At 38.3% G+C, this 25,292-nt stretch overlaps 1 protein-coding gene across 2 annotated transcripts in view; it reads left to right on the plus strand.

Annotated features, from left to right (window-relative positions):
* CTNNA3 (catenin alpha 3) overlaps positions 1-25,292 on the plus strand; it is a 464,394-nt gene that overhangs the window by 10,354 nt on the left and 428,748 nt on the right. For both annotated transcript variants that reach the window (XM_082765467.1, XM_082765468.1), the window contains exons 2-4: positions 603-709; positions 6,769-6,961; positions 15,456-15,622. In XM_082765467.1, the coding sequence (XP_082621593.1) occupies positions 620-709; positions 6,769-6,961; positions 15,456-15,622 (450 nt within the window). In that variant the 5' untranslated portion in view covers positions 603-619. The remainder of the gene's footprint in view (positions 1-602; positions 710-6,768; positions 6,962-15,455; positions 15,623-25,292) is intronic.

The following is a 25,292-nucleotide window of genomic DNA, read 5'->3' on the forward strand; positions in this document are numbered from 1 at the left end:
TTTCTTGACTTAATCTGCCTTAACACTTCAAAAATATTTGCTATTACAGGTTATTTTATAACTAAATGTTTCACTTACTCCAGTCATTAATTACCAAGCCTTTTAGGAGCTGCTCTGTGTGTGTTCTCAAACTGTTAATTATGACCATTGTGATTGAACATGTGGAATAAGATATAAGTGTTGTAGACATAGCAATAGTGTTTTTCGTCTGTGATAAATTCAGTAATGTAATTTTTGCAATAGATTTGATAATGCAACATATTGTTTTCTTTATAGCTCAATTTCATTTGTTACTAGAGAATTTATATTGAAAGGACTTCTAATGCATTAGTCTCGTAATTTTTAATACACAGTCAATTTAGAAATCTCAGAAGACAATTATACATGTTTTAAATCTATTATTTCAGTTTGTGCAAATTTCTGTGTATTTTTTTTTTCCACAATTAGGAAGCAAGTAATAACAACCTTAATTGCATCTCTTGAAATCCTAAGCCTGTTGTGGAACCAAATCTACTCCAGCAAGCAGTCTCTGGGTGCTGACAGAGGGCAATGAGCTGTTGTGGCTAATAATTGCTTATTGCATTTTTTTGCTTTGTACCTAGGTGAAATACCAACAAAAATGCCAAGCGTTAAACTGAAAATTGACCCTCAGGATCTGCACATCCAGACGTTTACAGTGGAAAAATTACTGGAACCATTGATAATTCAGGTATTTTAATACTGCAGAAAATAAGTTAGATAAGTGGGTTGCTAAGTGTGTTCAGGCCTCTGCGGCAGTATGTTACAGGGTAAGCAACAGAAAGGACCTCTTCTATTTTGAATATCCTTTTCATTTTACTTAGGGCAACCACGTTGAAGCACATGATTCAATTAGTCAGTTATATCACAAAGACTATCACTGTCCTTCAGCTTAGCCAAGATGTTGCAAATCAAACTATTTGTCACAGCTGTACACTGCTTATTTAGTTGTCTTCTTCCTGGTGCCTCAGGGAATATTTACATGGCAGTCATTACTCTGGCTGCAGTTTGGGTAGGCACAAAAAAGTGTGACTTCACATTCAGATCTCTTATTCATTTGGTAATATGCAAAGAATACTTCGTAGTTCTTCAGGTTGTGAAGATGTTCAAGTTATAATGGCTATGAAATAACTTCTGTGATTGTTTTATTTATATATTTCCAAGCTCATTGAGTAATGCCTGCTAAAGACAGTAACTTTTTATTAAACGGTATATGCTAATAAGCAACAACAGAAAAAACTTACTGGGAGAATGACTGTGTAAATAGAGCAAAGACAGACTCAATCCTGTAATCTGGCTGTTCCCCTGTTTATAGACATGTAAGAATTGGGGAAGTGTAGTTTATTTAAGTATTTGTATTTAACAATTTTTCTGTTATTTCTGTTTTTTTTTTTTGTTTTTTTTTTTTCTTCTTTTTCTAATTGCAGCTTCCCTATTTAAAAAGATTAAATCATTGTTTTAATTAAGGTTAATACTGTTGTTGAACAAGTATTAAAGGAAAATTATTTTTGTGCAGCTCATTAATTGGCATTTTTGATTGCACTCAGCAACCTTGTTTTATGATAAATTTTTATTCCAGGAGTGCACTTCTTGTCATACACTGCTCTGGTATCTGTCATACATTGTTCTGGGAGCCAGTCCTCTGCATGCTGGTTCCCTGAGCTTGCCAAAGGGTTGTGATCAGATAGAGGTACTGTCAGATTATATAATCAAAGAGGCAGCATATAATTATATGATTGGAGGGAAGGAGAATATGGAGGTGAAAGATAAGGACAAGAAAAAAAGTACAAAAGTACAAAAAAGTACATTTTGTGTGATTATGTTGATTTGCAGTTCGACAGAAAGTTCCTTTATTCTAGAAGTGCTCTCTACATGGTCTAAAAACTAGGAAAAGTAAAGAGGTGCTGATCATGTTTTATAATGGATGTCCTAGGAAGAATTTCTTTTAAAAACCAAACAATTCATTGAAATAAGTTTCTCTTAACCAAAGCTGTATTTTCTTCATTTGAATCATTTGCCATTGCCTATCTCTCTCATCCATTTCTTCCGTGATTGTCTTTGAAATTTCTTCTTTCTTTTTTGACTTGATGTTCTTTTCCTTCCTTACTCAATTGTTCTTTCTGGAAAATTCTCTTTTTCAGAAAGTAACCTTTTCTTTTTATCGTTACTTCAATTTAAGCTTTTATTAACTGAGCTGCCTCTTACTCTTGTGTCTTCCTTTTTATTTTTGTATGGGTGTGATTGGCAGTGTTTAAAACCTCAGTAACAGCTCAGTGGTTTGTGGGATGTTGTCAAGATGGACCATTGTATGTGGATGAACTTTAAAATTTAGTTTGAGTGGTAGGCTTACAAGTCTTGATAGACTGTGTTCTGAAACCATCTCTTAATGTCCTTCTAGTCAGCCTGTGCTCAGGCAGCTGCAACGCTGGGCATTTTTACAAGAAATGAAGAAATTTATATTTTGGCCTGAGCTTTTTTGGATCAAAGAAACACAATAAAACAAATACAGTCTCAGAACAACACAACAAACCCTCTAATATATTAAAAAATAAATATTCTGAAGTGTCTATAAAAAGCTTCAGTGTTAAAAACGGAAACCCCCTTGGCTCAGAGAATACTATTTTCACTTTTTCCCTATAACATTATTGCTTTGTTTTGTAACAACTGTGGAAAGGGAACTTGCAATTTTGAAGGGGGAGTAAACCTAAGTTGAAAATGCAAGAGCAGAGATGAACTAACATTTGCTGAAGGATGATTAAGATGCTGGGCAGGTAATAAATGAAAACTTATCCATGATTAAAAAGAATCATACCTGTTACAGATAGTACAAGAGTACTCAGGTACTCCAGCCTGATTCACTTAGCAGCTGCTGCTTTGAACACAGATAACTTTAGAGATTCGGATTCTGATTTATTTAGGAGTCTTGTGAAGCTGTGTTAGGAAAAAGATTGTGGAATTGTATGATGCTCCAATTACATTAAGTCTTAGGACAATCATTTGGTTAATGGCATCAATATAGGAGGAAATAAAAGCAAGTAAGCCTGTGTGGAAGTCACTTTAGAGATGACTTGGCTGGATTCCATCTCTTCCTTGCAGTCTGCGGTTGACAGCGGTGATCACAAAGGGTTCTCTTTGTCCAAGGCTTTTATTTTTTTCCAGGTGTTTTGGGGACAGCAGGTTTGAAAGGAAGACTTTTAAATACAGGTCTCTGAGGAGGTTTTCTGGTAAATGCACCAGCACATAAAAAAATGAACGCTCTCAAAATTTGGCTGACAGCTGCTTTGATGTACATTTGGAACATGGTTAGACAAACAGTCTTTTTTTAATTTTGGGCTTCTATCAGAGATGTATCCTTCAATGGAGGAAGCAGTTGTGAAGCAATAGGTAGATCATAAAGAATTTTCATTATCATACCTAATATCTAATAACTGTCATGCTTGTGTTAGACTTACTAATAAAATAATGTAATGGAAAATATTTTCTATCTCATCCTCAGAATGAAATCTGTTTAGTCCTTGAGTAGTAAAATTAGCAAAGTGATAGTAGTTATGTTCAGGTATCAATTGCTTCCACAGTGTTGTGGTTTAACCCCAGCAGGCAGCTAAGTACCACACAGAGTGAGCTGTTCATTCATGTTCCCCAAGTGGGACGGGAGAGAGAATCAGAAAGCTAAAGATGCGAGAACTTGGGGGTTGAGATAGACGGTAGGTAGAGCAAAAGCTGTGTGCGCAAACAACCAAAAACAAGGAGCTGATTCACTACTTCCATCAGCAGGCAGATGTTCAGCCACTCCAGCAAAGCAGGCCTTATGAGGGTTTCTTGTGAGGACAAATGCCATCACTCAGAATGTTTTCCCTTTCCTCCTCCTTTATCCCAGCTTCTATGGCTGAGGATGATGCCATATAGTATGGGACATCCCTTTGGTCAGTTTGGATTGCCTGTCCTGGCTGCGTCCCCTCCTGGTTTCTGCTGCAACCTCAGCCTCCTTGGTGGCAGGGCAGCACAAGAAGCGGAAAAGTCCTTGGTCTGTGCAAATGCTGCTATGCAACAACTGAAAACATCAGTGTGTTACCACCAACACTTCCATCAAAAATCTAAAACACAGCATTGCATGAGCCTCTAGAAAAAAGAAAATTAAGTCTGTCTTAGACAAAACCATGGCACATGGCAAAGTAGCATTGGGCTTATTTTCTTTTGAATTTACATACAAGTAAAAATTATGAAAGAAATGTCTGGATAAGATTAATAGGACTTCACTAATTGGCAGAGAAAATGCTTTGTAACTACCTCTGCTGTGCAGTTGTTGCAAGTCTTGTAAACTACCAATGAGCCACTTGGAGGGTTTATCAGAGGGGTTCTCTCTGTATTTGTGTGTGTACACGCTTAATATATGTTGTATGTACATGTATAATTAAGCAAGTATTTGTAAGAACTTTTCCATATATTTATATTCTGTGCATATATACAAGCTAAGGAAAGTTTATGGCTGTTAGAGAGGTATGTCTAGCAGGCCTACATATAAACACACGTAGTTTAGGATCTCTTCTATTACTGATGAAAAATAAGCAAGTAGAAAGACATTTATTCTGATGTCATCCATACTGATAAAAGTTTGGCTGCTCACACAAGTGATAGGCTCATTTTAGTTCCATGTATGGTGAGTTTACTTTAGGCGCAGCTAAAGGGATTAACCAGTATTTATTTGTATGGGCAGCACTGTTATTTATTTTCAAACTTAAGACTCAAAGGATGGTTAGCATTTGGGAATACAGTTGGAAATACAGTTGGGCATGAGCGGGATGAATGGGGTATGGTTCACTTTTTTTTTCTTTTCCTTTTTTTCTCACAATGCTGTAATTTTGATGGCATATTCTGCTACTGGTGTGCAACCTGTGTGGACAGTGGCTCAGAAGAACATGCTTTATTAGCTGCTATATAGTTCAGTTCTTTGTGTAAGATCAGCATAAAGTTTTTGCATTCCTCATTGGGGTTTTGTGCTGGTGAACTGAATTTTTTTGTATTAATTGCCATCAGCCAAGAGCTACCTGTCAAATTTTAACTCGCATTCGAGATCACAAGCTGCCTCTCTCAAATAGCATTGGGCCATTTTCCATGGAAATCATATTTTAGGTTCTGATTTTTCCTGGCAGTGATGCTGAAGATGAAGCGTCTTAAGGCATTTAAAAGGCATCTTTTACTTGATACGTTTTGGGGGCAGCATCTTTTTAAACTTTTCTGTCATTCTTGTTAGAAGTGTCAGTTTATAAACTGGCTCTTTAGACTATCATCACTGAAGCCATGCTAAATGCTCCAGAAATAATGCCGTAGTGTTCTTTTTTAAGGTATTTGTTATTAACAATATATTCTCTACCATCTGGCTGGTTTATGTGCAATAAATACTTGCATTTACTTTCTTATGTGGCTGAGTGGAAGAACACCCAAATCCTTTTTAATAATACGACACAGTATAAATATAATTTATGTTGCTTTTTTCCTTTGGATATGCCATAGCAGCTGATGTTAAGTGGCTGGTTCTAATTCTCTGTCGCCAGTTTTTACATGAATGAAATAAGGGTCAAGGCTTTTTTCTTTCAAAGATGGCTTAATAGAAATGCTTCCCAGAGAAAGGTTTGTCATTTACTTATGAAAGTGCAGATTGATGAAAAGGACGAGCGTGCATGGAGATCTAAAGGTGAGCGAGGGCACTGGATCTTCCCCTCGTAGAGGTGTGAAGGTAGCACTATTCCATAGACAAGCTCAAACCACAGGATGGGCTGAAATTCCTATGCAGCTTTTGCTTTCCTTGTACAATGTTGTTGTCAATTCCCTTACTGCACAAAGAAGTGGACTGATTTAGGATGACTGGAATGCCATTTAATAAAAGTAAGCAATTTGTACATATGAAATATGTTCACTGAGTTCCAGGACTAGCTCTGTACTTCTTATGACGCCGTCCATGATCTGGCACAGAATAGAAGGATGCTTAGTGAACTGAAAACAAAGCATGTCTTGAGATATCTGTATAACACTTTTCTTTAAAAATCTTCTAGGAGCGTGCCCATATTGCTGGCAGCTCAAGCAATGCCTCAGAGAACAGTTTGTTAGAAACATTCTACTGGTGTGTGGAGGTTGGACTGAGATGGCAAGGAATGTGGAGTGGGATGCTATATAAAAATAACTTCTTTATGGATGTTAAAGAGCATTGTTAAAAAAAAAAAACACACACTCTAATTTAGACAAGTAATCTGTGTTCTGGTTAAAATTTTGTATAATTCTAATGCTGAAAGCTCCTCAGAGTTCTAAAGTGTTGAGTTTTGGCCACTGCAGCCTTTGTCTGTAAGGAGAGAAAGCATTTTGAGACTGAAGAGGGAAGTGTGGGAAGATGCAAAATTGATGCCTGCTTGGCTGAAGCCTCCTTAAATAGCAGTAGTAATTTTTATACCATGAGGAAACTTCTATAATAAGTTGTGTCAGGAGTTTACAGCAGGACTAATATGACAATGATATTTCCATTGTGTTTGCTTTGATCTTAGAGAAAGAACATAAAGATGAAGCATATTAAGTGTTCTGTCAAACTTGATAATTTTGCACATTCTCAGTATGCATGCTGGGCTTGCCTGCCCCTGTCTGAAGCAGGGGAAATCCTATTGTTTATTCTAAACTGTAATATTTTTAAAATTTGAAAACAATATAAATTTACTTGTTATAAAACTTAAACTACTATTGTCTTTTTCTTTCTTTTAAACATAGGTTACAACACTAGTGAACTGTCCCCAGAATCCTTCCAGTAAGAAAAAGGGACGTTCCAAAAGGGCTCGTGTCTTGTTAGCTTCCGTGGAAGAAGCCACTTGGAATCTGTTGGACAAAGGGGAAAAAATTGCCAAGGAAGCGATTGTCTTTAAAGAGGAACTTCATGCAGCGCTGGCTGATGTCCAAAAAGAGAGTAAGTGTTATGATAAATAACTTTGGCACCATAAGGAATCAGTTTACCAAAGCAAATTTGATATCAAAATGAAGCTGGGATATCTGTGAGGAATGTCCTTGTGTGCAGTGTCTGAACTGTAAATACCCCTGGTCACGAGGTAAAACATACCAATTGGACCTTATCATGAAAAAGCACTGATATCAATGGCAGTATTGCCAGTTTTAATTTTTTTTCTAATGAAGGTAGGATTCCCCTTGTCAATTTGATTTGCTGTTAAGCACAAGTTTAAGTTGATGCATACTTCCATGCTTTTCTTGAAAATAATGGTTGTCCTGAATCAGAGATCATGGCCTTTTCAGAAGGAAACTTTTTTTTTTTTTTTTTTTTATTTTAATAAAGACATTCCCTCTTGGATGCAGTAGTAAGGATTTCATTAAGGAAGATGCAATAGGATTGTTTGGAGTTACATTTTGAGACTTCAGTAGGAAGTAGGAGAATGATTATATTCTTCAAGCTACTCTGTTTTATCTCCTTATGATTGCGCAGCTTATCTTTGGCCAGTTCTTGCCATGTTCCATTTCCTGATGACCTATCTCACTGTTTCTAGCCAGGCTCCCACATCATTAGTCACATTCTTTCAGGCTCTGTGTTTCTTTGTTGATTTTTGCTTTCCTCATGGATAATCAGACCTAGTTGGGTGAGTAATAAACTCAGGTTTGAATAGTTGTAAGTTGGATGACAGACATTTAAAACAGCTTCCTTCAGAAATTGTCCTTGAAAATTGATTCAGGAGAAGGTTTTGAAGGAAAACAGGGACAGAAAAGTAATGCTTTTAGTGTCTGATCATTTGGCAGTGATGTCCTTTAACCAGCACTCCATGAGTTTGAGAAGTGAGTGGTGCCCAAGTGTTGCCTGGGATCAAATTAAGAGTGGCTGATGAGTCTTCTCTAATAAGCAGCAATGAACAAGCAAAGAATTACGGTCTGCACCAGAAAACTGTCAGGCTATGGTATTGAGTGTGCTAGTAATCAGGATTGGTTTTGTCACCCTATAAAGTGGACTTGAGTCACCTTTTCACTAAGCAGTGTATCATGTATTCTTATGTTACATGACAAGTTGTGCCTGAAGGACTGTGTTGGCCATTTAAATCAGGTCTGTGTATCACCCTGCCCTTACTAAAGCTGCAACTTCAGGACTTTTTTAGTGACGGTGGTTTTCTTTTTGTTTTGTCTTCCTCCTCCATGTGGAGTTGGAAAAATTTCTAAGTCTCTGCTGTGGTTCAGGCTGGTCACTGCTAGCTATTGGCTTCTTCTGAATTCAGAGATGGTTGCATTTCAGAGTCTGATATATATATGTATAGTGTCTGAGATACCCTAAGGTAAGGTACTTTGAGATAAAAAGCATTATAACTAGCTGTTATCATTGTTATCTGTCTCACTGATCAGCTGAGCTTTTTGAAAAATCATTTATTTTGGAATAGTCTTAAAATGTTAGCCCATCGATTCCAGGTCGATAACACAAGACAAGAATAAAATATATAGTTTCATATTGATTTTTATACATAGATAATGTAAAAATATTTCACATTTTCAATTTATTTATTGATTCTCAGCCAAGACCAGAGATGACTACAAAAATAAATAATACATAAAGTAGATTATATACACCTCATACATTTTAAAAGAAAGTTAAATCAATGTTATTACCTATCATTATGCAATGACAAATTGCATTGCTTGCAGCCCCATCTTCCTCCAAAGATTTGCTGAACTGTTTAAGTTAATTTTAAGATGGTGAACAATCATACAATAAATAGCAGTTTGTTGATTTTTGCAGGTATTTTTAGTGCTTTGTAGCTGCGCGTTACTTTAAACTTGTGGTATGTAACATCACATGTAACTTTGCCTGTTGCTGAAGTAGCATTCTGCTGCTGTTAAATGTCTCCTGTTACTTCAAGCTCTTTGAAAGGACCTGGGTCACAAATTCTGATAAACTGTGCATGCAGTCACCTGCCATTCATGCCATTATTTTTCTCTGGGTATATTTTTCCGTGATGACTGGCAGATAGTCATATACTTTAAAATCAGATACAATTTTTTGCATGTTGGCTGCAGCTTATTTTTACTACATACTATAATTTTGAAACAATCTATGTAATTTCACTCAGATGTGAACCAAACTATCAGACCTAGAGCTGTGTAGACAAACAACTGGAAAGAATAATAAAATCTTTCATCTTCTGACATTTTTATCTTACTCACTGAGCTTGTTAAATGGGAGACTGCGACATTAGAATTATACCCTTACAACTTTGGAACATCTATGGCCAGTGCAAAAATGCTGCTTTACTACTTTTGGAGCTCCTTAATAGAGTTGCTTTTAGAGGTGTGATAAACTTTTTTTCAAGCTGCTGATAAAAATCCTGTTCATAATAATATTTTGGGGAGTAAAAGGGCAAATTAACAGGATGAAACTGAAGAGCAGAGAAAAGAAATGGAAGATGTATTTAATACATCTGATGTACTAGTGGCTCATCTAATGTCTTTAGAAACAGGGGTGTGGTTATGGCTTCACTGACTATAGTCTTGACTAACAGTGTCAGTATATGAGATTTTGGTCTCAAATTCAGTTGACTTTTGTTAGTGACATCTGAAAGCAAGTTTTGCTATGATGGATGGTAGGCATATTCCCTGAATAAGTCTAGTTTGTTTCTGTTAACCTCTGGAAAGTTTTACAGAGGAGTGATAGTCTCGAAGGTGATCACCTTAATGCAGAGGTGGGAGCATCAGGCAGACAGCAGCAGGGAACAGAGGCATGCCCACACTCCGGAGCACAGTGCAGGACCCAGTAATGGCCATAAACCAGATGGCAGCGTTGGACCCGTGCATGAAAATGAAGCCGACAGTGGCATGGGACCAAGGCATGGGACTGGACAACCCCCTGGTTGAGCACCCTGGCCAGAAAACATCCCGGACGGAAGGCATCCCGTTTGGGCAGTCCCGGGCAAGGACTGGCTTAGCCTTCTGCCCAACACCGTGGAGCCCATGGAGCTGGACCAGATGTGGAGGAACGGATGGAAGTGGATCCACCTCTGCCAGGACAGGCCTGGGACTACTGCAGCATGTCTTTGTGCTCTGCCATCCAAGAGCACCAACAGCATCGCAAGAGTGCCCAGCGAGCCCTCTACTCGTTGCTTAGGCTCCAACGCAAGCATTAGCTTGGAGCCACCAAACACCACGGACATCCCGCAGGCTTGTCTGCAAGATGTCCCAGCAATAAACAGCTCTTGCCGATTCTCAGGGGTTGTGTGAGTGCTTCTTTTGGGGGGGAATGGGCTAAAGTTGCAGCAGGGGAGGTTTAGTTTGGATATTAGGAAGAAATTCTTTACCGAAAGGGTTGTCAGGCATTGGGATGGGCTGCCCAGGGAAGTGGTGGAGTCACCACCCCTGAAGGTCTTGAAAAGACGTTTAGATGTAGAGCTCAGGGATATGGTTTAGTGGGGGACTTGTTAGTGTTAGGTCAGAGGTTGGACTTGGTGATCTTGGAGGTCTCTTCCAACCTAGGTGATTCGGTGATTCATTAAACAAGTCACAAGGCAGGCCTGTGTAGGCTGTTGATAGTCTGCATCACACAGGAGTCCAGTAGTCTGGTAACTGCCAGGATTTCCTGGTGATCTGGTTTGGTGCAGCTTTGTTACAGAGCACTCATGTCCATATTTTTATTCTAAAATAATGTATTAATACCAACTATAAATATTCAGAAAAAAAAACTTGCCATTGGATTTCATGTTTACTGCATTTCAGACAATTGCCTTCTGACTCCATACTATGTTGTAAATTAATTGTAAAATAATTGACACCTGTAAGTTCAGACATGAACACTTCTGACATTAAACATCAGGCTTTAATCAGTGTCCCAATTCTTAAGCTTAATCAATTTTAAGACAAAACAGTGATGCAATTTATACGGAGAAACACTGTCTTAGGAATTTATGTTAAATTCCAGTGTCATACTTGCATTTACATTAAGGTGCGATTCTATTATACTTTTCAAGCAGTTGTACAGGCGTAACTGAAATGTTTGGTATTTATTGCCATTGCTTACTGACTATATATGGTCAGAGACACAACAGTTGTTGCCTCTGTTGTTTCCATCTATTGCAGTGTCAGTGTTACATGGGTTTAGCTGTTATCGTGTCTCAAGTGTGTTCCTAGATAAGCCTTACATCACACATAGTGGATTGAAAGCATGTTACTTGTTAGACTTGTATTTTGAGCTTTCAGTTACCTTCCAGGAGGAAATGGTGTGTAGTGGGGATGGGACACACCTTTCAAATGTCCATATTTAGTTTCCTTTGACAGCAAAAAGGGAAGCATCACATTGGCAGAGAATAAACTACCATTCACAGATTAAGGAAAAAAAAAAAAAAAGAGAAAAAATGGGGAGGGCACTGTAAGGGTATTTACCAAAGAAAGGGGATAACGCTGACTTCTGTTATACTGTATTCTTACCCCTCCCGCCCCCACCCCCCCCAAAAAAAAAAAAAAGTTAATGGGTTTTGCTTTTTCATCCTACATTAAGAGGTACATGTATGCCTTGCATCTTGGGGACTTTGATTCTTGGAAGCAGAATTTAGAAAAGTGGCTTCAAAATCATCTGTGGTGTACACTTGTTCAGTGTACCCTAGCAGAAAAGCTTCTGCCAGCTCCGTCACTGGGCTCGGATGTCCCCGAGTATGAAAAGGGAAATGAAGAGGTTGGTGTAAGGCATGTGGGGGGTGTGTGTGGTAGCTTTGATTACACATTAGGAAGAGCAGTATGAAATGTGGAAGTAGAACTTCCTAATATACAGCAGTAAAATAGTTGCAATACAACAGAATACAGTGGGGTAAGAGCCTCTGGCAGGAGAAAAATGTCCTGTAATATCTACTGTAAGACATTGCGACAAGGTGATTTATCATGGTATTGAATATTTAGAATATGCAGGAGGTATCCATCTGCTTGGCTTTGACACTGTTGGTGCTAGTTTCAGCTGCCTGACTGTAGCAGATAAAGATGATATCTGGGGGAGCAGAACAGGTGATCATATGGCCCAGGAATATTTTTTCATCTTTTCTTTTTAGAAGGTGTGAGTTTCATGTTCTGATGTGATGCTGATTCCTAGCCTTCTCTGGTTTCTGCAGGCATAAGCAGAATGCTAGTGTAAATCAAGGTTTGTAAGTTTTCAGTTGTTAGTATAAGCCACTGATTTTTCTCGTTTGAGACTAGAACTCCTAATGACAAATGGCTTTTGAAGTACTTAGAGAGGAATCACTACTGAAAGACCTGCTGCTACAAGATATGCAGACAGCAGCAGTCATACAGGTATTTATTCATCTGAGTTTAATAGCCAGAAGACTGATCCCTGTTTTAGATGTAGCTGGAAGAAGTTCGTATTTTTATGGTCCCCAAACACATGGTAATTACTGTTACATAAACAAAAACATCATTCAATAGTATTTTAAAAACACAGAAAACCACACTTGCTGCGAATCTACCTGTTGGAAAACTGAGCATGGAAGAACATGTTTTGATGCTTAATGTGTTTTCCTATCCCAGGGAATATCAGATTTGAAATCCTCTCCTTTTACTGGCTCCAGTACCTGCTTCCCTTCTTCCTTTAGTTCATGGGCTCCGTTTGACAGCTGTGTTTATTGGGGACTGTAAATCCACCAGCCTTAAGGGCGTGCTTCATGGGAGTGGGTGACAGGACTTTCTTGGCAGCAATACCTCCTTGTGGGAGGACACAAGAATGATGTCTGATTCACTGCATTCCATGTGGATTTCACAGTGCTGCAAACCAAAGGAGAAAGCTAGATGTAAAAATAGAAGGATGTGATGTTTAGGGTTAAATAGAAGAAAGAAAATAAATTCAAAGAAGTAAAACAAGAAAGCATTATTTTGATGGTTTTGTCTAAAACAAGGAAGAGCATTTAGCTGTTGCCTGAGCATCATCTGGAGCACTATCTCCAAGGGGTGCTCACCAACTGCAGGAAGTGGCATTACTGCAAGTCTCTGTACAGACAGCCTGCCCTTGACTAGCAGCCCAGCAGATGTGTGTACCTTAGGTGTACCTTAGTCAGCAGTTTGCTGGCAGGCTCACTTATTTGTAAAGGTATTTTCAAGTAATTTTTTTTTTTTTTTTTTTTTTTTTTTTTTTTGGTGCTAGAGAAAGTGCATGGGTGTACTTAAAAAACAAAACAAACGAAACTTGCGGCTGAGCAGTATTTTCACCTTTCCCTGTGCCTGAGCATAGACTTATTTTTTTCATTTTTGGTATGCATATGCACAAATAACATTTGACAGCAGCAGTCAGTAGCTGATCAGCTTATGGTAGTAACACTGTTTACTTTAGGAATCATCTATCTGTGTGTGCTATGCTGTGCCTTGGAGGTATCTGATTTCCATTAATTACGTAGTTAAGATGTATCCTGACTTCAGTCTTCTCAATTTCTTTTCCCTTGAATGTCTGAAATAGCTGAAATCCTATGAATACTTCATCTTTTTGCTTCCCTATTTATGCTACTAAATTAGCACTCTGTCACTTGTGTTTCATTGTTTGTGACAAATATAATTAGGGAAGAAATCTGCTTGATGGGATTTACAATAAAATGGATTAAATTGCATTGAACTGTCATGCTGTCTACAGCATTTTAAGAAATTTCTTACGTCTTGGTGTTGGAGCTGTCATTTCCTGCTGCTTGTATATTCATAGTTCCTCTCTTCCTAGACTGCATCGGAACTGTATTTTGGGATCGTGGTCCCTTCAGCATCTTATACTTGTTCATCTGGTTGTCCCAGCTTATGGCCAGCTTGTTCTAGGGGTTTGTGTTTCAGATCCTTCTGATTTTGCTCACTCATTTGTCAGTGGTGAATTAGATCCAACCTGAATAAAGTTCCATGTGACTGACACCACTCAATTTCAACCTTGGCTGGAGTAATTCTGTATTGCAAATGTCCATGTAGTCTAACTATTGACTCATGCCTGTGTAGTGCAAAAAGAAGAAAATAGTTGAAATGGATGTGAAATGAGTTGTAAGCATGGCCTGAAGCCATGTGCTTTACGAGTCCTGTGGGACTAAAGTGTTGTGTGGTAGTGCTCTCTAGGATACCTTTTCTTACAAATTAATAGTAAAAAAAAAAGCAGGTAAATTTGCGTGTCTTGCAAATAGGACTACTATTTTAAACATAAAGGATGTTTTAGATGTTTCAGTTCCAACTCTTACCCTTTTCTTCCTGAAACAAAGTAGTAGCTTAGGGACTTCTTCAGCACGCAAAGAACATTGAGATACTTACAAATGGGGGAAAAAAAAGAGAAGCAGGAAAACAAATAAACCTGTTGCAGTGCTGAGAACCACATTTCCCAAATTTGAGACCGTTGGCACACTCATGACAACAACATCCAAAATGTGTTTGGGTTTTCTTCTCAATGCATTTGAAGTGTTGTGGCGAGGAGCTGGATCCGTAGAAACAAACCAACTAAGTTGGGAGCTGCCTAAGGCAGTTGACACAAATGTGTCTGAGTAGGAGGGTATGTATTAAATATTCACCTGTTTGTGCTGCGTTGTGGCTTCTCGCTTCATTTGGCATGCTGTGCAGTCACTGGAGTATTCAGTAAGAGCTGGATGTCAATGATGAGAAGGTGGTCTGGTCTCGATTTTTCAAAGCTTAATGAAAGGCGTGGGTATTGGGACAATAGAAGATAAGGTTTGTGGTGTGCATAGAGTTAATTTAAGATCAATATTTTTCTTGCTACTTACTAGCAATTATTTAATTTTGGACATACATGGAATTGAATTAAATGATCTATTTAATGAAGAAGACAGGAGGGGGAGAATTTGGATGTTTATGTGCTATCCCAAGACCTTTGAATGGTTTGTGTGGGGTTTTATTTTCTTCGAAGACTGAATGCTGACAGGAACATGATGTGCATTTAAATCTGGTTTGGGAAACTTCATGTTGTAGAGCTGTATGTTATTATCTACTTGTCATAGTTGCTAGCCTCATTGCTTAGATTTAATATATTTTATGTTGGTGTCAGATGTTTGGGTATATAAGATTTTCATTCTATTAACTTTTATTTATAATGAGAAAGGTAGTATATGACTCTCTTCTGTGACCCAGAATTATTTAACAGTAAGGAGAGCAAAGTATGTAATGGTATAAAAAGCAGGGACTAGAGCAGTTTAACCCAGAGCCCCTGGCCTTGTTGTGTACAGTTAAGATTCATGGTGATTTCCAAAGGAGTTATTTCAGAATTAAATGATTCAGAAGAACAGAAAGGCAACATCATTCAGAATGAAGCATATTCTGCTGATCTACAGTAATTGACCTTCACTCCAAGGCATGAAGGCAAGAAAAATATACCAGATTTTTTGTTAATAGTTGTGAGTTGCCAGATAACTTACTGAGTTTTAACTATTTTTTCCAGAGTTTTTCAATATAATCTAAGTAAATTTGTCTTCATTTTGCAGGTCAAGCCTTGAAGGTATCAGCAGAGGCATTTACCAGTGATCCCTGCTATCTTCCTAAGAGGCAGGCTGTTGTCCAAGCAGCACGATCTCTTCTTACAGCTGTCACACGGCTTCTTATTCTGGCAGATATGGTTGATGTGGCATACTTACTGGAACATCTGACTGTGGTGAGTAGAAGTTGACTTAACTAACTGGGTCATCTTTTATTTTCCTGGCACTCTGTACACAAATGTTAGTCCCATTCTTCTTTTCCCTTATAAAACTAACCCATGTTTGTTACCATTACTTAATTAGGCAAAATAACCACAACTCTGTTCACAATTCAACATCAGAATACTTTCCTGTCTACTTAAATGTGAGTTCCTTTAGTGTCAACCATAGTTTTCCTTGTGACTTCAACATTACCAGATTGTGCCTCTGACTCCCAAAATGCTACTCAGTTTCTTCTCTGGCTGCTTATTGCACTCTGTCTGGTGTGTGTATTGTCTGGGAAGAGCAAGGAAATATTCTACTCCTGCTCCTTTTTTTTTTTTTTTTCTAGCATCTTCAGTAATGAGTGATAGACTGCTTAAAAAAATCAAAGTTCGATTGTTTTCATAATGCTTCAGAATGGAGGCTGTTAGTCAGTACCACTGCTTTGAACAGTACCTCATTGCCACAAGAGGATGCAGTGACTTAATTGTAGTTGTTTGAGGATGGGGGATCAAAATTTATCTCCCAATCAAGATAGGAAGAAGTGTTGCTTCATTCTACAGTATTTCATAATAAAGCAATGTTTCGTGGATTTCAGTGCTTCATTTGAAACATCCAGCTTGGACAATTGCTAAATGAGCACAGGCTAAATGAGTACTGTCTTGCAGAAAAGTTTATGTTGTTATATACATGTGAAATTCTCCAGCTATAAGACGGTGCCGTGTCTTTGGTACTGCTTGTGGAAAAAAAAAAAAATTAAATGATATTTTTCATTGGTTGCCATTCCATTTTTATGTATGTGTTTTCATTATGCTAGATGCACCCTTCTAAAATGCTTTGAGTATGTTTTATATAAGAGAACTAAAATTGAGCTGTTTTCTTTCCTGGAGTTTCAGTATTTCTAAACAACCCTATAATTCACTTCTTGATTTTCGTTTGAAAATGAGAACCAACTATAATTGGAAATCAAAAGAATGCAAAGAATCATTCAGAGAAACTCCAACACTGTAAGGATTACAATTAAGTTATCTTTCTCTTCTATACTTTAATTTAGTTCTTTTAATAGGAGTAAGAACTAAATTCCTCACCTAAGTCTTATCATAATAAATTAGTGTGGCATAACACTCCAAAATGCCTGTGTAAAAGGACTCACCCTAGTCCTGGGAAGATGGTACATTTCTGTGCTTATTTGGTCTCTGCTCTGGCTGTTGAACATACCAACAGTGGTATTAGTTGTAATGGTTTCTTTTTATGTTGACATCTAATTAGGAAACGGACTTAGAAGATTTACAAGTAGGTTTAGATTAGATTTAGAAGATTTGGAAGACTTAGAGGTAACTTCAATGTATGCTACCGAACCACCTTCAAATGGTAAGAGCTTTTAAATGCCAACCAACTGAGCCAGATTTAAATAAAACTGAAGTACTTAATGATTCTTAATTTTGCTCTTTTTGGAGTTCTTAACTTCGATAATTGTCAGTCAGAACTCCCTTAGGAATTCCTTTTTTTCTTCAGTGTAGGCTTGCTCCAGTAAAAAGGCATTATATTCAGTGGCCGTAGCACAGAAAATACTTCGTATTTGCTGTATCAAGTCTGATGTTCTCAGTGTCTACAGGTTCATATGACTTGAATATCAGCTTTCTTTTTTTTTTTAAAAAAAAAAAAGTCATTAGCAGTTTCCCTTTGAATTTCTTATAAGGTTTTAATGCTTAATGCTCAGACCATTTTATCCTTCTCTTCACAGAGACAAGAATGTTACAGCTGTTATTAATCCTTTGAGAAGAGATTAGAATTTTAATTGCTTTTTTATTTCCATGTCTCTGAGCTCTGTAATTGTCATAAAATCAAGATGTTTAAAGGACTGAGCCAAAATTAACTTAAAAAATGGGGAAAATAAAAAATAATTGAATTATAATAATGAAATGAAAACTCTAACCAGGGATTTTTTTTTGTTTGTATATATAAAATGAAAGAAGGTAATCCAGCATTACGAAAGATCTCTGTAGAATATTAATTAAATCTCATTCAATGTGAAATATTTAATAGGGCATTATTTATGTATGTTATTTTTTAAACCCATTTATCAAAGTGCTGAAAGTTTTTAGTCTTGCTCATTCAGTAAATCTGGTTAATTGCAGCACTGTCATTCAAAACATTTAAAAACTTGCTTACTTTTACTGACAGTACAGTCTGGGTTTTCAGACTTCAATTTCCTCTGTAATCTTAGAACAAGAATAGCAAGGAAACAATGACAATGTGACTAGCTGTTAGATAAAGGCTCTTCTAGTGTTACCTGTCACATCTGCCATTCTAAATGTGCCTAAGAAAAAAGATGAACCTCAGCTACTTCCAGTTGGTAGCTTTTAAAACTATTGTGCTATCTGTGCAGACTCACAGAATGGTTGGGGCTGGCAGGGATCTCTGGGTCCGTCTGGGCCAACCCATGCTCAAGCAGGGCCACCCACAGCAGGTTCATCAGGGCCATGTCGAGGTGGCTTTTGACTATCTCCAACAAGGGAACCTCCACAACCACTCTGGGCAGCCTGTGCCAGTGCTCAGTCACCTCCCCAGCACAGAAGTGCTTCTGATGTTTAGAAGGAACCTCTTGTGTGCCCATTGCCTCTTGTCCTGGCACTGGGCACCACTGAAAAGAACCTGACTGTCCTCGTTGCACCCTTCCTTCAGGTATTACAGACATTGAAGAGATCCCCCCGGAGCCTTTTCATTTCTTGGCTGAAGTCGCATCTCTCACAGTCTTTCCTTGTTGAAGTCCCGTAGTCATCTTTGTGGCCCTATGTTGGACTCTTTCCAGTGCGTCCATGTCTCTCAAACACCTTGCTCAGACTTGGGACCATTTTTTAATTTTATGTAATAAAATCTTACTGTTAAGCAGAATGTAATGATGAAAACCCTAATTTTAGTCACAAAAATACCAAAGTGCTGCCTTTAAAGTGTACACTTAGTCAGCTTAGTTGGAAGAATTTGATAAACCTGTCAAGAATTTCACTCCAAATGAAAAAATGTCCCACACCATACCATTGTGTACATGAGAATCTTTTATGAAATTTCACTAATAAAGTAGTAATAATTTTGGTTCTTTATTTAATTCTCTGAAATCTCCACCCAGCAAAGAGGATATAAAATAAAGCATGTCAGAGTCAGCACAAAGCTTCAGTATTTGAGCATAGCACGTTTATAGCCATTTGTGGAATTTTTAGCCTAATAAGAGTATAATGGTGCAGTACAAATGCTTATTTTAATTAAACTGGACTGAGAAAATGAAGTGCATCACAGTGATGAGAACAGTCGGTTTCTTTAAACAAGTTTTGCCTGTTTAAATAGTTGTCCACATGGGATTTCCCTTACTTAGGTTGGAGTTGGAAGTCTAATCAAAACTGAGTTGTGCAAAGTGTAGTCAGACAAAGGGCAATTTCACAGATCTCACTCTTGAATTCAGAGCTGCATTACCAGCACCATTCATTATGGTTAGTGATGCTCAATATCTAATTAAGTGAATTAAGAGACTAATGGAACTGCTTGAATTTATTGATCAAGGGAGAACAGCAAGACAGTAACAAGTTCTGACTGTTTCATTCAAAGTGCATTGGCAGTCTGTCTTTCTCTTATCTATTTCACTTCAGGCTGAGCCAGCATGTTTTGTTTACCTCCTTCCTTGTCTTGTCGTGCTTGTAGATGAACTGTTTAAGTCTTCATACTTCTCACAAACACCTCAGACAGTGCAATCTTTGTAAAATGTTTGCTTATAGTTATTTAAAACTATTACCAGGAAAAGAAGGGCTACAGATGAGAAGCAACTTGGGAACTTGGGCACTGGCGGTATGGTACTGCCTGTTCCTCCCTTCCCTGCAGGGTATCCATCAGCATTAAAAATGTTGTGAGCAGAGGAGAAACATTATGGTGGCATAAAAGAAGAGAGGCAACCCATTCTTCTGGTTAAGGTGTTTGGCTTGACTTCCATAACTTGCATGAGTTTGCATAAGCTTTATACAGACTGTTGGTGCAACCCAGGTATAAGGGGAGGGGAATTGAAAAAAACAGGGCTTACTTTGAATGGATAGGGCTTGCTCTAAGTAAGGTAGAACTTCTCTGGATTGTTTTAACATAAATGTTATGGAAGATGCTATTTATTGTTTTTTCATCAAAATCACTGTAAAGCTGTGCGGTTATTTCCCCATGAAGAAAGCTTAAGAATAGAGCTTAGGGATAACTATGATGCAGATGTTATTTGTACAATGGGTCAATGTGGAATGCATGCAGTTCCCACAAGTACAACCAAGTGTGAGAAATCAGTGTTATGTCTGGTGATGATGAGGTTTGAAAAGTATTTTGAGAAGGTTGCAAGGTGGGATATTAGTAGCTGGCTGCTTTTACTTATTTATTTGGACTATGTAGCCGTCTGCATGCTCTAGTCAGGGACCTAGGACTCCATTGTGGTAGCCTGTCTTTGAGCTGATCATGAAAAAAGCATTTCTGAATTTTCTTCTGAGTAGTTATAATTGTTCTGCTGCTACGGCAACACTTACATTGAAGTGCAGTGCTTTATAAGAGAGTAATACAGGAGTGACACTGTGAAATTTCCTTCTGTGAGTGTTAATCTTGGAGGGCAAATTCTGGATTAGTGAAAAAGAACTTGGAAGTTCAGTTTCTCTTGGCAAATTATTTATTGGTAGTAAAGTAATGAAGTCAATATAATGCAGAATAGCTTGTCTGATCAACAATTATTTGTATCTCAAGCATGCACAGATCATTCTGATCCAGAGAAATTTATTTTATAACTTCCCTGGAGGCAGATAAAAGGAAGCGCATGCAAAGCAAACAGTATCTGCTTTATCATCAAAATGCATGTCTTCAGACCCTCCTAAAATGAGAGCAAAATTATGACATTTCCTGAATGAAGGAGGCGGTGTGACACTCTCCATAAACATCCACAAATAGGCACCTTGCCCATTCCATTACAGCAAAATATTGAGAACTATCTTTCATAAATGTCTGCATTTAGTAATTGGAATTTTAGAGAGGTTTTTGACTATTTTTCCAGCCATATCTCCTGGTGATATAAAATAGTCTATTTAGTGTTATTTAGTCTTCTAAAGTAGCAGTATATATTGAAACAGGAAGGCTTTTTTAATGAACTGCTTCCTTGTGTCAGAATGGAAACTAAATTTGCTTTTCTTCCTTAATTCATCAATATTAAAAGAGATTTAACAGATGAACAAAACAGTTCAGTGCTATTTTGCTGCCCTGCAATACAGAAGATTGAAATTTTGAACGGCAAACTCTGTTTAACTTCTGTGAGTCATTCCTCCTTTTTATATCAAATAATGAACTGGCTTTTGCAGCACTGGCCCTAAAGGTGAGCGAGGCCCATACTGAGAGCAATGGGAAGTGATTGTTCCCCTGTACTCGGCTCTGGTGAGGCCGCACCTCGAGTACTGTGTTCAGTTTTGGGCCCCTCGCTACAAGAAGGACATGGAGGTGCTCGAGCAAGTCCAGAGAAGGGCGACCAAGCTGGTGAGGGGTCTGGAGAGCAAGTCCTATGAGGAGTGGCTAAGGGAGCTGGGCTTGTTCAGCCTGGAGAAGAGGAGGCTCAGGGGCAACCTTATCGCTCTCTATAGGTACCTCAAGGGAGGCTGTAGCGAGGTGGGGGTTGGTCTGTTCTCCCACGTGCCTGGTGACAGGACGAGGGGGAACAGGCTAAAGCTGAGCCAGGGGAGGTTTAGGTTGGATGTTAGGAAGAACTTTACCAAAAGGGTTGTGAGGCATTGGAACAGGCTGCCCAGGGAAGTGGTGGAGTCACCATCCCTGGAGGTCTTGAAAAGACGTTTAGATGTAGAGCTCAGGGATATGGTTTAGTGGGGGACTGGTTAGTGTTAGGTCAGAGGTTGGACTCGATGATCTTGGAGGTCTTTTCCAACGTAGATGATTCTGTGGAGTCAAGGAAGCGCAGCAGGCCATGTCAGCTTCCTGTCTTAGCTGGGTGCCCATGCAGGTGACACTGCAGGTATGTGGTTTGTCAAATAGCATCACTGGCAAATTGAAGCATTACCTGCTGCCTCCCACACCTCTTTGTTTGTGGGCATTATGTGGTTATTACCAGAAATAAGACTTTGTACTTCATACTTAATGTTTCCTCCCACAAGTCCAGTTGTAAGCAAATGAAGTACTTTGCATTGCATATTTATGATATCATGTTTTTGTGACCTGGCCTCTTGTTTAGTTGACAGGCTGTTAATTTTCATGGTGCAGATTGAGATTCCCAGCTGTATCAAGGGAATCCTGTTAAACTTTGAGTGAATTTTGTCCACCTACGGTATCTGTTTGCTTTTCAAGGATCTGGCTTATGTCAAGTCCTAAACCAGGATGCTTCAGATCCAACTTAGTGACTTGAACCAAAACCTCAGACTGAGCCAAACAAGCTCAAACTTGTCTAGTGCTCAAACTTTCCTTGGGATACCAGAAAGGATACAAGGATGCTAAGTGCTGTTGCAAAGAAACACTATCAAGATGTATTAATTATACTAGATCTTAAAAATCAGGTATCAAGCACTTTTAATACCATTACTCGTTCCATAAATACTCTTGTTATAAATCTGTTTGCTTGCAACAGCTAAACGAGGTAGCAATAGTAAACAATTAAATTAACCTTTTACAGAAAAGTGCAGAGCTAAGCTACAACATTCAAAGAGTGTAAAGTTTATTGAATTGAAGAAATTAATTTGAATAAAGACTTTAAATATCAAAATTTTAGTATAATTTCCTGCTGAAGCATTATGCAGATACTTTGTGTACACTTCAGCCTCTTCTTTGAACCCATTGCCTGATTTTCATCACATAAAGCAGATCAGAGATTCCAGGGCTTGTGAAAATAGGAGGGTGGATAGTGAAGGAAAAACTTCTGCTGCAGATATAAAGCCTGCAACAGGTGCTAATAAAATCACCACTGGGTTCTCAGGTAGCCCTTGTATATAGCTTGACAGCAGGAAAACCTTTAGTCAGAGCTCACATCTCTTTTTGACATTACATTAAATAACCTGTCAGACTGAAGGAAATTTAGTCCTGATGTTTATAGTAGCCCTTGTTAATTAGTTGGAACCACGATCATCTTCTGTGAGGAGACTGTGGAGTTCTCAACATGCTTATCAGGGTCATTGTACTTAGGAGGCCATAATAATAACAATTCCAGTCCGTCCTCATTCTGGATTCTCATCGCTCTCTGAGTTGTAGATGGGATTTTTGTGCTTCAGGATCCCTAAAATGGGACTGTAGAAGTTGCCTTGCTTAATTTAGGGCTTCCATTGTGTGTTCGTTTCTGGTCAGGTAACTATTCAACCTTCATTCAGCACCTGAGAGTACTACTGGGGTCATAGTGGCTGGTGTGGTATCCGCTTTGTGGTATTTTTTATTTAGTTCCAGGGTACTTGGCACTAATTTTACAATTGTTGACTTTTTTATTTTGAAAGCAATGTCATAATATTCATCAACTTAATCCATAGATCGTTCTTGTAGGATCACTTCCTGTATTTTGAAAAGATTTAAAGTAATATATAATATGTTTGTGCTGATATTAAGACAATTAACCAGTAATGCCACAGAGAGCAAAATAGTAGTAAAGGAATGCTGCTTCTCAGCTTCCAGAAACTATGGTCAAAGTACTTTGAAAAAGTAACAACAAAAAAAGCTTGTGTGGACTCTTCCCCTTAGGGTTATTTACATTCGGTTATCAGTGAGAAAGAGGAAGAAAATTCTAATACTACTTTTCACCTCTAGACAAAAGTCTTGCCATGGGTTTTCTTGCCCTTCACCTACAAATAGTAGTTCAGACTGATAGAGGAAAATCCAGATATGGTTAAGATTTAAAGGATATTCTGGTAACTTTTGTATGTCCAAGGCAGTTTTTTTTTTTTAGTTTTCTTTTGATGTCAGTGAAAAGGGAATATGGATGTTGTCTTAAAGTTGTTGGCATGTTTTTTGAATTTACTTTTGAGTTAAACTTTTCCTCGCATGTTAAGACAGACTTATTCTAATTGGTTAGTTTCTTGAGGCTGGCCATCACACATCTTTTTTCTATTATTCAAGTATATTATCCCTAAAATTACATGCTTGGTTTGTATTTATTCATCCTTGCTTGCTGGTTCTTGTATCTCTTTCCACATAGCCAAACGCATTATTAATATTCAGGCTGCTTCAGGACATGAGGAATCGAGTGAGCTTGCTAGCAGAGTTCCTGCCAAAGGAAGAATTGGAACTATGGGATTAAGTACATCCTTAAGAGGATGATGATTCTACTGCCCTACTACTTGTCTAATGTGTTGATGAGAAAAAAGACTGCTTTGTAGTAGCTAGTGAGTTTGGGAATCATTTGTGACGCAGTATTGCTCAACCCCATAACAGGGTTCAGGAGCTTTGATGTAGTTTCTGGAAAAGTATGTCATGGGTTTGAGCTGAGCGAATATGGTGGACTGGGACAGATACATTATGAGCAGTTTACTGGACTCATCAAGGAGCAATTTTTATTTAATTGTTTAAACTTTACTCCAGTCTTGCTTGCAGATGATGTAATTAAATTGCTTCCACCTTACAGGACACCCTGCTGGAGTGTGAATTGGTGAAAGCAAGCTTTACAAGTTCAAGGATTTCAGAGCATCTCTGGAGCAAAGGGAAAATCTGAGGAGGAAAATGTGAGAGATGATGAAGTTGAACAGAAAAGAATTAAGAGTTGTAGAGTTTATCTTAGCATTTATGTTTTCTCAGCTGTGTTGTTCGAGAATTCAGTGCAGTATATTTTGAATGAGAAAGCGTTATTTTATTTTTTGGCAGTAAACATTTGAACTGCAACTGGAAAGTCTCAAGTTAACCTTGAGTGGTGCTGAATAAGGTGTAGTAAAGTAAATGACAAATGGAAATAAATACTGCTTTGACTTGCTTCTTAGTTTTGAGAGCAGTAAGACTGAAATACAGGCCCGCAGCATGTGGAAAACCAGAAGTGGTGACTTGCCTGGGGATTCCAGGATGTGTCTGTCAGTTGCAGATTGCCAGCTGAAATCTGCAGCTGTTCATCCCCAAAGTGGGCCTACTTAGTGGCTGTTGAGCAGTGTCCACACCTGAGGTTTCCTTAAATGCCCACAGAACAAGTAATGCCGTGGAGAAGTCTACATCCGGGTCAGCACTAGCTGCCAAAGCTGCTGTCAGCTTTTAAAGAGGGACTGAAGATGGGTGGAGATTCTCTTTTTTTCTGCTCCTGTGGTTCCTTTTTCCAATTCAATGACTGTAGTGTTAGCCAAGGTACACAGAAGTGTGCTGTAGTTGTTACTGCAGTGCTTAGTTTGCCAGAAATGACTGGAAAACAGTTCATTTCTTTGGGTCATCTGCCTCGTTTCCTGGACAGTTCATTTCTTTGGGTCATCTGCCTCGTTTCCCAGACAGTAGTACCACAATCCAACTTACAGTAGGTAATGCACATACAGGCTTTGCAACTGTAGTAAGCTAAGGTAGTATATTGGACAGATGTAGAAAGCATGTAGTTTTTCCTGATGATCAGTGTAAAGATGTGTTTCTAGACTAACTGCTGGTGCTAATTGCTGAGATAACAGAATATTTCTAAACTACTTGTGGCTTTACAGCTGT

The sequence above is a fragment of the Aythya marila genome, assembly GCF_965140915.1.
Source record: "Aythya marila genome assembly, chromosome: 7".
Taxonomy (NCBI): Eukaryota; Metazoa; Chordata; class Aves; order Anseriformes; family Anatidae; genus Aythya; species Aythya marila.